Source organism: Amphiura filiformis, chromosome 12, assembly GCF_039555335.1.
Source record: "Amphiura filiformis chromosome 12, Afil_fr2py, whole genome shotgun sequence".
Classification (NCBI taxonomy): Eukaryota; Metazoa; Echinodermata; class Ophiuroidea; order Amphilepidida; family Amphiuridae; genus Amphiura; species Amphiura filiformis.
The window spans coordinates 15,187,791-15,204,631 of record NC_092639.1 but is presented as its reverse complement, the minus strand read 5'-3'; the positions used below and the strand labels follow the sequence as shown (position 1 = coordinate 15,204,631).

At 36.0% G+C, this 16,841-nt stretch overlaps 1 protein-coding gene across 1 annotated transcript; it reads left to right on the top strand.

Annotated features, from left to right (window-relative positions):
• Positions 1-3,394: 3,394 nt before the first annotated feature.
• LOC140165321 (musculin-like) lies at positions 3,395-12,679 on the top strand. The gene is made up of 2 exons (XM_072188655.1): positions 3,395-4,335; positions 10,902-12,679. Exons 1-2 carry the CDS (start codon positions 3,928-3,930, stop codon positions 11,013-11,015), a joined length of 522 nt encoding a protein of 173 aa, XP_072044756.1. The 5' UTR covers positions 3,395-3,927; the 3' UTR covers positions 11,016-12,679.
• Positions 12,680-16,841: the final 4,162 nt, after the last annotated feature.

Sequence of the window (16,841 nt, the reverse complement as noted above, 5' to 3'; positions counted from 1 at the left end):
GGGACCGACAGCTTAAAAGTGCCCTCCGAAGCACTAAGCAAGTAGAGTGAAGTGCCTTGCTCAAGGACACAAAGAGCCAGCAGAGCTCAGGCGGACCCGGGATTCGAACCCTTGACCTTTGGATTCACAGTCCAACGCCTTAACCGCTAGGCCACGCTCTCCTCGACCCAAGGCTAAGAGCAAAATTTACAATTGCTTGTTGGGAGTTATTCTCTTTTCTTCGCTTTTGTCCTCGATCCTGTTTCTTCATTTTTCTTTTCATATAGGCCAGCATGCTTATACGATTTTAATACTTGTCTTAAGCATTTTGCTTGAACCTGGTCCAATCAGGACCCAAGTGCGACCTTTAACAGAATGCTTCTGTGAGATTTTGGCCCGAAATTGTGCTCCAGGAGCAGCTGCTCCAGGAGTAATCTGGAGTAATATTTGTTATATGTTCCTGGAGCACTGTGCATTCAAAACATGCTCCTGAAGCATGTAGGATATGCTCCTTGAACATTGGGCATTCAAAACATGCTCCTGGACCATGTTGGACTTAGAATATTACCCCAGTTTATTCATGCTCCAGGAGCATATGCTCCCGGAGCAGCTGCTCCTGTAGCATAATTTAGGGCCAAAATCTCACAGAAGCTAACAGAATGGCCTTTACTAATTATGTTTGTCTACAAACCTAAAACACCATGAAAATGATTCAATATGGGTTCCCTTTACACAGATCAGAATAAAACACAGATCTGGCACATTATAGAATAGATGGGGAAATGAAATTCAGAATCACGCAATGACCTAATTGATAATATATGGTTTTTTATTAAGCCCAATATTCCTTTTTAAAGTTCCAATATAGAAGGGCCGCGCAGGGCAAGAAAGCACAGTGACCTTGACACCATAGAATATATATTCTACTTTTTAAACTTCGGTATTAAAATAACAAACATTACTCCACAATGTCCGTATATCATTCATGATTCTTTCCACCAATTCCTAATATTGGCAACTTGGAATCGCGACAGAGGAGCACCGTAAAATCAAACAATAATTTGGCTAATGCTGTATGTATGTGTGTATGTAAGGGTGTGTTTATGTATTTGAAAACCATGTGATGAGGACATCATTCTATACTGTATGTACAATGTGAGGACAGTAAAAAAATGCGAGGACTATTTTGATGTCCTCACATTACTATGGTGTGAAGGTCACTGGGCTTTCTTGCCCTGCGGGGCCTTCTATATTGGAAAGTACTCGGGAGTGTTTTGATACTGGACCCCCAATATCAACAAAAAACATGAAGGCCGCAGGGCCGGCAGACCCGAGGCCGGAGACTCCCATACGGCGACTAAACACTCCGCAGGGCAAGAAAACATAGTGACCTTGACACCATAGAATATATATTCTACTTTTTACACTTTTACCCCCATAACTTTCCTCGTTTTTCAATTGTCCGACAAGGCCCGTAGAGCTGGCAAAGTATTTGTTCGCGGGCAACTCAACCCAAACCTCCACGTGGTGTCGGATGGATAACGCTAACTTGGGCTCTGGGGAACAGGCTTGGATGCGGGGAAGTCAAGCTAGCGTAGGATCATGCAAAGTAATTTGACCACGTTTTAGCCCTTCCTCGGCTGACTCAGCCTGTGGTGGCTCTGAAGAGACACTGTTTGGTTTTTTACCACGTCGACAAGGAAACAAATTTGGATTCATCGTACGAGCAAACAGCAAAAGATATACAACGAGATAGGCATGAAGAAGATAGAAATAACTAAGGTGCAGTGAAGCAGATAATTATGTATTTTGACTGAATGGAATTATACAGGTGCAACTTGACAAAGGAGTGAGTACTGGCGCAAATAACCTCAGTAGTTGCAAGCGCCATACAAATCAACCAAAAACAAACAAAAAAAAAAACTCGTTTTTCAAGCCCCGCCCTCCATCGGGGGCTAATTTATAGTTTAAGCTTCTTGGAAGTACATATTTCGCGGTTAGTGGTTCTTTGTTGCCCTGCGGGGCACTATAGTTGGATAATATCCATATTTTGCGGTTAGTGGTTCTTTTTTTAACCGATTGACCTTAAACCTGGCAAAATTCATACAGGGGGTCGAGAGAAAGTCGAGGAGTGTTATAAACTACATTTGGTGGAAATCAGAGGTCAATGGTCAAAGTTCAAACTTTGCCCGATTAGGCTAACACTTGGTGAGTGGTATCATTCGAGGTCAAAGGTCATAATGGGGCCATGCTTTGACATATTATGTCAAATCATGCCAGATTTGGGCATAAACTTGGTAAACAAAGTATAGCAAATTGAAATTTAATGTTCAATGGATGTGTGCTGCCATGAATATGGGCATATCCAAAAACATCAAAGAACGCCAAAGTGCAACCCGAAAATAATTATATGCACAATCACATATTCAACAGTGTCTGTTAGATGGATAATCTCAATAACGACCTTTCTTTTTGCCTTTTTATCAGTTATCAAAGATTCCAAAACATAGATCAAATCTCTTCCAATTTCTTCAACAAAAATTGTTAGAAATCTGTAAGCATATAAAATCATTCGCGTCATCTTCAAGTTTCTTGCAGTTTTCTTGCTTAGGTTTCTTTTTCTGCCTTTTACATTTTTTCTAGGCAGCCTTTTTTCATCGAATAGGCTTATCTAGATTCGTCCAACATATGAATGATCATGATACACTCTGTCATTTTTATTGCGGCAATATCATGACACCCTTGGTCATCCAGGAACAATGAGTAGCATCATTGTTACTATGACATTGAATGTCCACTTGTAGTAATTTAAATTATCCTTAAAGGACACATAATATAAGCATCGTATATCATTCATGTTAAATATTGGGTCCTTAGTATGATTTATACCGTAATGTTTATATAAGTAATCAGATATACCATTATACACGTTCTGTGCGAAATTTGCTGAAGACAACATGAATGTTCTGATTGTCTTCGACTGTCATGTTCGACGAATCGTTAAAACGTCAATCTCAGTCAATCTTTGCGATTTAATATACCAAAACGTGCCTTTGAAACCTAAGCCGGAAAAGCTTGTATTTAGATATAGATCAAATAAACTTGTTCAGTATAATCAAAATAATAAGAAATTTTTTTACACTTTTCGTCACATTTTCAAAAGTATCACCTCAAATTTAAAAACCAAGATATCATTTTATAGCTTGGTCTTTATTGTTTCAAGTAAAGGTAAAATCTCAATACTTTCAAAGGGATCATTAGGCACCTTTTGATATGACATGTCACTGGATGATGTTTCATTACGCATGCGTAGATGAAAACTGAAAAGCCACCTTGGTATAATGTAGGAAGTAATAGCATGTTCCAATGCAATTGGGCGTGTAACTTTCACACCGGCTGAATTCTATCAACTTCAGATCAATTACAAGCTCTTTAGATCAACGTAAAAGATCGACACACAGACAGTTTTCCACCAGTTGCGTTTTTGGCTCAAAAGAGAAACTACGTCGAAAACACACAAGAAGAGACTTGATGTATGATTTTCAGATGTAGAGAGTTTTATGAGTATACCGAGTACTAAATGTGAAAGCCTGTTGGGGCATGGTAATAAGTCATCTGAAAAAAGCAGATAGTGAAATCCAGTTATTGTGGTGTTTTATCGAGTTTATCGGCAGATGCTGACCAATCTCTCCTGAATGAGGTTGGCTTCATATTTTTGCTGCGGTACTACCATTCATTGTATGTTGTAGCTATTTACTTTGGAAGAAGTTGCGGGGAAGATTCAAGGATTATCAGTGCATTGCCCCTATTATTAGTTATCAGCAAGATGATTCTTTGCAATTATCTTACTCACAAGTAACCAACGCTGGGGCGAACGAAACGCATTTTACGTGTTTGACATAAGGACATTGAAAGTCTGGTTTTGGAACAAACATTTGTAAGTTCATCATGCTGCCCGGTAGGGACTACGCAACCATTATAAATATTAACATTAATGACGAACATGATTTTAGCCAACATGATCATGTTAAACTTGACATTGACGATGGCGAGTCAACTTCACCAACATACAGCCGAGGACGACGGAGAAACACTTCATCCAGCGGTCGCCGAAATGCGACGCGGTCACCGATAAAACCAGTGCAACGTAACGCAGCAAATGCGCGAGAACGAGCTCGAATGAGGGTGTTAAGCAAGGCTTTCTGTCGACTTAAAACAAGCTTACCGTGGGTACCACCAGATACTAAGTTATCAAAGTTGGACACTTTAAGACTTGCTTCTAGTTATATTCAACATTTAAAGAGGATATTAGACGATGATAGTTTAGAGGGACCGATGGTTCATCCTCTGAATCTGGTAAGTAAGCTTCTCATTTCAGCATGGGCAGTCAACAGAATCCGTGTGAAAAACGGTGAAAAGTGAAAAACGGTGTTTTGGGTGAAACAGCTAGAGAAAATATAGCCATTCTGAAATGGGAAACGGTCTCTCTAACTAACGATCCAAAGTGTCAGATAAAACTATGTATTTAAAACACATAAAACAATAACAATCTTTATCGCTTACCACAATATCGTTTTCATATCCATTTTCTCTCAAAAATAAAGAAAAAATACTGAGCTATAGTATAAATTATACCGTCCTGTTTAAAAATAAAATATAGGTATAACTAGTACGGGTGAACTAACAAAAGTGGTCTTACAAGACCAAAAACTCTGTGCCGAAATCTCGGGCACTTCAGCCACATATTTCCGCATTGTCGATTTGCCTAAACTAGTTTTGCCAGTTGCAATGCATCGTCAAGCCGCGTAGTTGAAGGAAAAGAAGTGACATAAATGGTTTTTTTTTTAATTTGAAAATGGTTCCAACATTCATATATGAATTTTGAAATCAAAAACGATATCAAAATCATAAAACAACATAACATATTTTGCGCAAAAATAAAAGTAAGAAACATGTTTCAAAGTTGAGCCAAATAACTATGGCACGAATAGACTTGAACAAATAACAGCGGCAAAATATTTCCTAAGTAACTTGAACATGGGAACTCTTTTTATAATTTTAATCTCACCGAGGTTGTTATTCTAAACTGATATAATTCTTCAGTTCTTTATCAATGTCACATTATGTAAACTCTAATGATCATGACTTTGAAGACCGGTATACGGTTTGTGTCTATCTCAGCTCAGACTAAACAGTATGCAACAGCTATGTTTACAAATCCATCATTATAAATGATAAAATCTTTAAATAATTCACTATTGAGAACATTATTACAAGTTAATAACATTCTTATACTTACCATTTTGGCGTGTATCTTTGCTGTAACCAATGAAAATCATGAAGTTATCAATCGTATATGCTTTCCATCTCCATAATGACGTTCTTTAGCTCGTCTTTGAGAGTCCATGTTTCGGGTCAATATTCCTGTGCATTGCGTCCATATCTTACGACCTCATCAGCCTTTTATAGATGCCATTTAAGTCATTAGATGATTTTAATTATTATTCAGTGTCCATTAGACCGAAAAATGCTCATGTATACTAATTTAGCATTGCTATAGTTATCATGATCATAATAATAACAATGATACCAGTTCATCAAATAGCTATAGTATGAACTTGATGAAAGTGAATGAGTACCGAAACCCCCAAAAGCCGGTAACAAATGAAAGCGACGCAGAAGAATTTATGTTGAGAGTATAGCTTCATCTACTAATAGCATACATGATCATCGTTTCCAAATTAATATGTTTAGAAATCTCCTTTTAATAAGTGTTTATAGTATACACATAACTTTTTAAGTGTGTCAGATACTCAGTCATTTACCCCTTTTAGAAGTTCAATTAAGACACTGGTGCACTTCGTTATCTCTCCCATTTTGGTGTTATTTGCGTGCGGTCTGACATTGACTGATTTCATGAGACATTTACGCTAGGTTTTGTTATGCTATCGGTGCAAAGAAGTCAAAAGCTAACCCTGGACTTGTGTCAATTACTACAAACTAGGGTTTAAACATGATCAAATGAAAATCCTAGTTTAGTGTTGATATGAAGGTTAATTGTACTTATTTGTCCATTGTTACCACGAACAAGATTGATTTACCAAAACTCATAATGAGGTAATTAAAATCGCACCAATCAGGTGCTAATGGTTGAGCATAAATATAAAATGGTAGAAACATGCGAATTATGATAACGGTAACTATGGTAACATATCGACAAAAATACACAATTTTCCTGAAAACAGTATAGCATTCTATTCGACCCAACATCAATACTGATGTTCTCAGCACCATTAAGTTTTTATCAAAAACTTGTATTCTTTGAATAATCAAAACAGATTTACAGAGCACAAAACAGATCCAATTATCACTATATTTGGTCGTTACTTTCTGCAGTTACACATACATTTTATCATCATCATCATCATCATACAAATTTTTGATAAACACTTGATGGTACTGAATATATCAGTATAATAATTATTGATATTGGGTAATGCTATGGAAATCGTACTGTGAAAATCGTATAAAACAGCACCGGTGTCATGCAATTAGACAGGTCATCAAAAATCTTGCCTGAAAACATGATCTATAAAGATACACTCTGTGAAGACTGTTTTGAAAATATTTTCTATTAAGGGGTACTACACCCTGGCCAATTTTGTGCCTATTTTTGCATTTTCTCAAAAATTATAGCGCATTGGTGACAAGTAAGATATGTATATTATAGGGTAAGGACTACAACTACTGCACTGGAAATTTTGTTTCAGCACCACAGACAACAGTTGTGGAGTTACAGTCAAAAATGAGGGAAAACCATTATTTCAATATTTGATCAATAAATCAATAACTACTTGTCTTGAGTTACTGAAATTCCAGTGTAGTAACTGGATTCCTTGCCCCTATAATATATCTTTTGTTACCGGTGTTTTATTTAAGCCTAGCCTATATTAGTATATGCCTATAGGCCTATATATGTGCCTATTAACGAGTTGCTCGGACAAGAACGATTTTTTCTTTTTTTTCTTTTTTAATTTACATATCTATGTTACAGATATTTCAAATCAAAAGGAAAAAATGAAAAAGTTTAACAAACTACCCTAAACATTCAGTCTGATATATCACTGTGGACCACAATGGCCTCATCCCAATGACATTGTTCAATAAACTCAATAAAACAATCATAGGGCAAAATTTGACCTTAAGTTGAAGAGTATGAGTTTTTGGACCCAAATATTCAAAGGTCATTCAATGAATGTATAAATGTATTGGGGTTAAATAAATGAGCCCTGAGAGATGACCGTGTTGTGGATCCTAGTGCATATCATGTACATGTGTATTGCATCATGCTTATCAACGAATTTTTACGGTATATACACGACATCAGTTCTGCCATGCATGAGTTATATAGACACGTCTAATATTTGAAGCAAGTTTAAAGACACGTCTTTACTTTGTGTCTCTGGTTAGACATGACTTGCTGGTAGACATGTCTTAATTCATTCAATCGAGCATGGAGGATGTCTTCACCCAAGACACGTCTTTATTTCCAAGACACTGTTTCCAAAAGCTAGATCTTTTAATGCTTACTCAAAATGTCCTGTCAGAAAATCTAACTCAAAAATTATATAAAAATTTCTTCTTTCATCCGTGTTGCTTTCTCTCGGGATCTTTTCTCTTACAAGTAAACGCGCATTTATCTGGTATCACTATGGACCACAATGGTCTCATCCCAATGACATAGTTCAATAACCTTAATTTAACACTTATAGTGCAAAATTTGACCTCAAGTTGCAGAATATGAGTTTTTGTACCCAAATTTTCAATGTCATTCAATGAATGTACAAATGTATTGGGGTTAAAGAACTGTGTCCTGATGGATGAGAATGTTGTGGATCCTAGTGTATATGTGTTATTCTTTTAAACATGGTAAATGGTTGGCATTGGAGCGTACGTAATATTTGTTTTTACATTGATAATAGGACATAAATGTTAGGGTCTGGAGTTCGATGTCTGGTAAACCTAAACATTAATAGCCTTGTTGATAAGAAATGAGTGACGGGGGTAAAAGCTTTTCTATTGCCTAAACTGAGTCTATAAACTCTCTCCATGAAACAGGAAAATTACTTGATAAGTAACGTCCGTAAGAATGTTAAAACATTTTTAATTACTGCTAATACTAATAATCATGCAGGTTTAATTTTCCTTCCGATATTATGTAAGAGTATTATTGATGTCAAGCATCAATGGTAATGTCGTCGTCCTGGTAGAATAGAGGAAAAAGAGTTCACTGCAAATATTTAAAAACGTTTTTCTTTACTTCACTTTGTAAACGGTTTTAAATACTAAACATGTCAATCGTACATGAGTATTGATGGATAATGTTTAGCCATTGAACATTGATGTTTAGAGATTTCATATGCAAGTCCTCCGATTGTCGAAAGCCGTACCCTCTTGTGGCGAGCGTTAACATCGCGATAACTTAATTGTTCAATATTTTCACAGAGCAGGGCTATATGGTGTACCGATTTTGAGGACTTACTTGACTTGACAATACCCGACAAACACCGACAAACAGAGGACTTTAGGGCTACAATATTTTTATCATTTTTCAGATCCTCGAAAATATACACAAATAGATACAAGGGGTTGGTGTGTGGGGTATGGTTTGTTTATGTGTTTGTTTGTTTGTTTGCCTGTTTATTTGTATGTAGTGGGGGTCTACACACAACACCAATACCCACCCTAAATACCTAGGGCGTACTTGCCATAACATAATTGTAAACCATCTATTTTCTGAATATGAGTAGGCCTACTAAAATATATATAGGGATGGTATTAATACAACGAAGCTTTCTTTTCCTCTTTATCATGTTTATGCGGTCATAAATATCGTCACAAACAATAATAGTTCTGCAGGTGCAGGAGCACAAGACAATAATTACAAATATTACCTAATAAATAAAATGATAGACCTACTCGGGTTGCATTATTATAGGCTCTATGAAATGATATCATGAACAAGAACCATATCGGATATGCATAATTATCGTTAAAACTAGTGAGGTTAATTTTTACAATGTTTTTCATTATCTTATAAATATTCCAAGCACACTCGCATTATATTTTCATATTAGATATAGTATAGTTCTGTTGCTTTATATCTAATAAATTTGGTTTCAATATTATAATATGAATAATATAAACATCTCAAAAAAAGCGTATTATTATTAAAAACGGGGCTATTGTATTACAAATCTGTAAAATGCGTTGGAAGCAGAATTTATTTCTGCGCATTTTGACACCTCATTTGATACGATAGCCCAGAAAACAATAAAACACCGGTTAATTTAATGTAGTGAGGTCCAGATTTGAAAGTTGCACTTACATACAATGCAAAAACACTCAGAAATCATTGCACAGATTTCCTTCCAATTATACTGAATACAAAAACAATACAATTTACTGTAACTTTCAAATCTTGGGTTACATTGATTTAAATGTACGCTGTGGCGTCAATATTTAGTCAATTGCTACAAATGAGGTGTTAAAATGTGCAGAAATAAATTCTGCTTCCAACGCATGTTACAGATTTGTAATACAATAGTCCCTTTTTGAATAATGACCATTTTTAAGGGGGGTTAGTTACTTTTTTTTGAGGTGTTTATATCAAACATATTACCATTGGTGTCCTATAGATAGAGCGATTGAAGCAAATCTAGACTCAAGAAAATTGGCGCTCCATAATTATAAGTCGCAAAAAAGTTTCGATCTTAGCTTTGCACAAAAATTTAACCTTAAGGGCTCGGATAGTGACGTTTGCACAGTATTTTTTGTGGGACCTGAGAGCACATCAGACACACCAAATTGCATTCTGAATGCAAGGAATAGCCTTCTGATATCAAATAATTTTATTTTTAATTCGCGATATACAAATTTTATGACAAATTATCCACAAAAAAATGAAGTAAACTTTATAAATCTAATGATATGTACTTAAAGTTTTTGTAGCTGGGATGAAAAGCCGTCCATCATATGAAAATTTTGACCTTTCGTATTGAAGATATAAATTTTTTTCCCAAAACGTCCTAAAAATCTTAGGTCTTTTTGGATATTTGAATGCAATTTGGTGTGTCTGATGTGCTCTCAGGTCCCACAAAAATACTGTGCAAAGGTGGGTGACCGACCCCTTAACTCTTTGTAAAAACAAATGAGTAAACTGTTTCAGATATAATTTAATCAATTTATACAATTTATTGAAAGTTGCTTTGTAATTCCAATATTGTTTGTTTATTGTGTTGCACTTTATTATGTTCCGTTTGTCTGATCATTATGATTAATGCATGGTAATGAAACACAATCATTTGATGAACGGAAACCGTAAAAATAGAACCCCATTTGTGTCATCATTCCGATCATCCGATCAATAGGGTACAGGACAACAAAAAGACGAATGCACATTGCGCAATAGTATCAATTAACCGATGGATCGATCAATCAATCAATAATATTAGGCCCTAATCAATCAATAATACCAATCAATCAATAATATCAATCAATCAATAATATCAATCAATCAATAATATCGATCAATCAATAATATCAATCAATCAATAATATCGATCAATCAATAATATCGATCAATAATATCAATCAATCAATCGATCGACCGCTAAATCAATCAATCGATCGATCGATCAATGAAAGTTTTTATAAAGTTAAAAGAAATGAACAGAGTGAAAATCACTCCTAAATGAGTGAAAATCGCTTCTATATAATTGCGAAAAGTTACCAAAGGTTTGGGGGAAAAGTATCCGTTGAAAATTATGATGTAATCTTAATTTGCAGCATTTCGTGTACTAAATAAATTAATCGTATTTCTTTTCTTTCTTTTTTCCTTCTTCTTCTTTTCTCTTTTCCAGACTTGGCCTTTTGCTATCAGTGCAAGACCACCGGCAGACGAGAACGCATCGGATGAAACGGATAGAGACCAAATATCTGAGATGGGAGATGACGGCTTGGAACAATCACCATGAAAATATCATCAGAACAGGAAATAAACAAGAAGAACATCGCCGGAACATCGCTAACAAAGATCCATTAAGATCATTTATTTTGTATTCTGTTGAACTGAAGATGTATTTTGAGATGAAGAGAACTCAAACGGTGTCTTTTAATAATGTAGATCACAAAGAAAACAAGAAGTAGAAAAAAACAAGACTTGAGAGAGACTATGACTTTTATTATATATGTTATTTATTAAGATCAAAAAATATTGAAACATTTCGCGAGCTGTATGTTCGCGATGTTGTGGGGTAATGATCACGATTTTGCATGGGATGGGAGTACATCAATGCGTCCACCGTGGCACGAAAAACTGTGTCATTTTCGATGTTGAGTTTTAATTAGTCAAGGAATATTGCTCTATGGAAACTGGGTTTTAGCGACTGAACATTGGAGTCTATATCCTCTGGTTATGAATATAACAAAATGGATGATTATTGGATGCTTGAACAAAACTTGGCAGAATGGTCGACTGCAGATCCGTCGGATAACGCTTTTTCAATGGGAAATGAACTTTGCTGCTTGGATGATGTCACGATGAGGTTAGCATTTATTCCGTATGGAAAAGCGTGTTCCGACAGATCTGCACTCGACCAGCCTCTTGGAGATCCACTTGAGAGGTATTGGAATCACCCACCATGCACAATTCCTTGTAAGGATCCATGCGATTGAACATGGACGACACTTCTTAGGTATCATGATGGTGATATGCGGGATTATTATTTTGCAAGTAGCTGTATCACAAATGCATGCATGGTGATGAATCGGTTTACATCATTTTATGCAGCATCCGTGATGATTCTCGCAATTTTATTACGCAATTAATATGTGACCTGCTACCGCGAAATGAGTATAAAGTCGCAAGTTGGTAGTTTCGAGATATCCTGGCTACTGAGTTGATGTTCTTTGTTTGCCGCACACCTGTACAGAGGGTCAGCTTGAACAGGTGTGTGTGACACAAAGAACACCAACGCAGTAGCCGAGCGTCTCGAAACTGCCAACTTGCGACTTTATACTCATTTCGTATACATCGGCAACTTTCAATTGATGATCGTTATTCCTGGCATAAGAAATTAGGCATACATCACGAAAGTGTCTTACCAAATCCAAGTCATACCACGAGAGATCACCTTGCAGAAAGTTTTGGGAGATGTCGCACAAACAGAAGTAATCGCGTATATTTATTTGTTTATTAAAAGTATTTTAAATACCGTTAATTTATTGTCGTATGTCATACTAAGGTGTAAACTATGGATGATAAATATGTTATCCAATTATTTGTAAGGGAATTTTTAGCAAGCATAATTTAATACCTGATTCGTCCCGATTTCCGCATATCAGTGAATAGCAGATTAATTGCATGGGCTGTTGAATAATCATGAGCCCTCTGGGGAGGGTAAAATAGGGGGAGCCAAAAAAGGGGCAAGCAATCTTTGGCGGATCAAAGAAGGGTTAATTTACGAAACATTCAAATGTGCAAAATTTCCTATAAATTTTATCTAACCCATTTCAGGTTTCCAAATTGGGTTCTCAAAATTTAACATGTGAAAAGAGGTTGCACTGATTCTTTGGCAGGCCGAGAGGGAGGGGGCACCCAACTTTTATAGACAACTCAGTTTCCAAACCGTGTTATGATGACTTTAGCTTCACCCGAAATAGGCCTATTAATGTAATGTACACTGTGAAAAATCAACATTACATTAATAGGCCTATTTCGGGTGAAGCTAAAGTAAAATGTCATCATGCATAACACGGTTTGGAAACTGAGTTGTCTATAAAATGAAGTAAATGAGACGGAAGAGACGCGATCAGATGATGATGATAAGTGGATGTGTCGGTAGTGGAGGACGGTCACGACCTCCGCTAGACCATTCACCTTTTTCACCTTTTCTGTAAAGGCCGCTACATAGGCCTACTTTTTGAATGTAAAATATATATGTACCCTGTAAAAATGATGTCTTGGCAAAAGACACTTTATGTGTCATCTATTGGGAGACATGTATCTATTTAGACACAAAGTCATATCTCTGTACAAGATATGTTCAAATGTAACGTCTCTTTGCAAAACATTTATTCACAAGTCATATTTTTATGCAATACACTTTGAGTTTCTAAGACGTGTCTTTTGTCATCAATTGGGAGACGTGTCTGGCTGGAAGACGTGTCTTTATTTCTTAGATTATGTTTTTATTGGTTCTATTATCTTATATTTCTATTGTTCAATACACGTCTATTGCCAAGACATGTCTTACGTATGACGCCAAGACACCATTTTTACAGTGTATACGTCGTCGTTATTCAATCTATACCCATTCTATTCCCAGTAATGTGTAACTTCTACATGTTCTAGCGAATGTTTGATGACTTTAAATCGATAATATATTTATACCAGACATTCGACATAACATAGAATTGATTTTTCGGCAGGCATTCGTTAAAAGATAAAATTGAATTGAAATAGATTTAATAACGAATACTTGTTGAACGAATACTACGCCGAATATTCTGAGTCTACATGGCCCTTAATACCGAGAACCGACCCTCTCGAACCAGTTACTTATCACACTGCATGATTTTTAACGGAAATAAATATTATGTCGAGTTTTTCTAGATTCTGATGTTAACATTGGTTAAAGGAAAGGAAAAGAGCCCCTTAATGTTCATAGTACATGAGTATTATGTCTGCTGGTGCATGGGTAACATCGACAAGACGTTTTTCGGCATGTGTCGGTAATATTTTCTCTCTGCTAAGTCCTAAGTCTTCTCTTTTCGCTAATCTTTTTTCTATTACTTTTTTCTTCTTCCATTAGTTCGTTCTTCTTCTCCTTCCTCTTCTTCCTCCTGTTGTTTCCTCTTTTCGTTCATTCTTCTTGTATTCTTCCTCTTTTTTCCGATTTTATCCTCTTGCTTCTCTTCTTTATCTTCTTCCTTTTCTTCTTCCTCTTTTCTTCATCTTCTTCTTTTTCGTCATCATTTTCTTCTTTTCCTTCTTAATTCTTCAACACAACAAACAAACGTTTGTGTCGCTTAATATTCACACATGAAAACCTGAGCGCAAGAAGACCGTAAGTCCACTTGGCCCCTCAACATGTATACACTCAAGTTCGTATAGTTTCGTATAGTTTGGTAATGTTTTATACATGTTCAGGGACCAAAACAAATCTTTCACAACCTTTCATGATGTTTTCACCCTGGAACATGTATTAAACATTATAAAACCCTAAGAAACTATATGCGTAACTTTAGTGTATACATGTTGAGGGGCCAAAACCATACATTTTATGCACTTTTGTTATCATCGTCCATGTTCGTTTTTGTGTTGTTCTTTAAACGTGATAAAGTTATGAAACAATATTTATCTTTAAAATGTATATTCATGTTGTATAAATATCCTTGCAGATATATAATATAAATAAAATATTGTAGAAAATAGTTTTCTGTTGAATTTCGTGTGAATTTATTCAGAGGTGTCCAAGAACAAAAAACATTAAGTGTTCTGAAACATTATTGTCTTATATTTAAAAATTACAAGATCACAGAATTCCAATCGTATATTAATAATATGATCCTTGGCAACACAAGATTTTTACCAAAAACCCTCAGACCTAACTCAGTGGCGTAGCGTATGTCATCATGGTGAGGGACCATGATGGGGGGGCACCGGGTCTGGGGGTGCACATGCCGTTTTCGGCAATTGTCTTATGGGATTGTTTTAAATATGTGTGCATGGGTGGTAACGTTATCAAATTTTGTTCACATATATAGTGTTACTTTGAGCAGGAAATAGTAACAATTGCGTGTACAGTTGCGCTCAAAGTTCTGAAAATTTGCACTTTTGGGGCTAAAATGGCCAAATATGAGATTAATTTGGTCAGAAACACACATAATAGGCGCAGGCGTCAACGTTGGGGGAGAGGTGATTGTATGGACCATCACCCCTGGCAAAATATTGAGGGATTTATTCCCCCCCCCCATCCCCCGGGATCTATATATGCATGGCTATGATGGCCCCGGAATATACCCCTGCCCCCCCCCCTGTGTGATTTTTGACCGCTTCCTGGATCCTACCACCGCCTGTATCAGGCTTCCTAAGCTTAGTGCGTCCCCAATCCTGGTAGCACTTATACAAAATAAATAGGCCATCAAAAGATGGCGCTAAGTAAAGTCACTTCCATTGCAGGTGGTGGCTGACACGACTATGTGCAAACAGTTTTGTCAACTCTGTCTAATACACAGTCTTATATCAGTAATTTTTAGGAAACACATTTCCGGGTCTCTTTATTAAGCAATTAATTAACATAAAAAGTATTAGATTAAGGGATCTAAAATGAGCGTTTATTGCGTTTCGACAGTATTTTTTGTGGGACATGAGACCACCTCAGACGTATCGAATTGCTTTCTGAATACGAAGAATGTCCTTCAGATATCAAATAATTTTCATTTTTGAAAATCACAATATAATACAAATTTTATGACAAATTATAAAAATTTGATATTTTTCAAATTTTTGATATATAACAGTCCTCGAAGTAAATCATATAAATCTAATGATATATTCTTAAAGTGTATGTAGCACGGAGGAAAAGCCGACGGTCAATTGAAAATTTTGACCTTTCATATTGAAGATATGGATTTTTTTCCCAAAAAGACCTAATTTTTTGGGGTGTTTTTGGGGAAAAAATCCATATCTTCAATACGAAAGGTCAAAATTTTCAATTGATCGTCGGCTTTTCATCCCACCTACATACACTTCAAGTATAAATCATCAGATTTATAAAGTTTACTTCAAGTACTGTTAAATATCAAAAATATCAATTTTCAATGATTTGCCATAAAATGTGTATTAAATTCTTCGTATTCAGAATGCAATTCGATATGTCTGATGTGCTCTAATGTCCCAAAATAAATACTGTCCAAACGTTCATACCCCAGCCCTTAAGGGATGAAATCAAAACTCCGTCCGGTTGCTATTTTTCTATGGCAACTGGATCGGAACCTGACGAACCGCCGGTCAACCGCCGGTCGAGTTTTGATTTCGTCCCTAAGATATCTGACCCTACTCAAGAAAAATGTCTATATTGGTATCATTGTCAATATTGTAAGAAAAGGAGCAGCCTTATTTTCAAAAAGTAGTAAAATATTTTAATTTGACTTTCATTACCAGTTAATTCCGACCGTAAAGGATTAGGATTGGGCTATTATGGTTAATTTGGTAAAACGCTGATGAGCCCGGGTTATATTTTTAAATCCAAAAATTAGTGCTGTGTTTTTCTGTAATTTAATTTCTAATGCTATAACTATTACATGTCGATTGCACAGTGCAATAAGTGCAATAGCTGCTATGTGTAGCTGCTATGAGTATATAGACCGTACTGTGTGTAAATTGCCAAATGTTCACGTGGTAGCTATTGCACTTACTCACTTCTCAGTGGCACTAAGCAGTCGACGTAGGCCCTATATTGAAAACTGGTTCTCGTACCCAAAGAAAAACCACAGTTGCATCAAAAAAAGGAACATATAGTTTAAACCGTTGTGTTTGTCATGCATATCAATTTTTGGTACATAACACATTTTTGGCCAAAGGTGCATGGATGTTGGCGAAAACTGCTGTATGCATGTAAAATCAGATTTGAGAAAAAAGAAGATTTATTTTGACTGAAAAAAGCGAGTGAAGCGAGTTTTGTTGAAGATATTTTTTTTGTAAATTTTGGTCATTGTCTTCCATTGTTTCTTCTGCATCGCACTATAATGAAAGACAGAGATAAAAAGACTAGTTCGCGTCTGACGTCAGGGCAAAG

Bases quoted from the DNA above. Each gene is read 5' to 3' on its own strand.
- LOC140165321 (XM_072188655.1), top strand. From the start codon at position 3,928: ATGCTGCCCGGTAGGGACTACGCAACCATTATAAATATTAACATTAAT. The intron at 4,336-10,901 runs GTAAGTAAGCTT...TCTCTTTTCCAG, and splicing joins TGGTTCATCCTCTGAATCTG to ACTTGGCCTTTTGCTATCAG.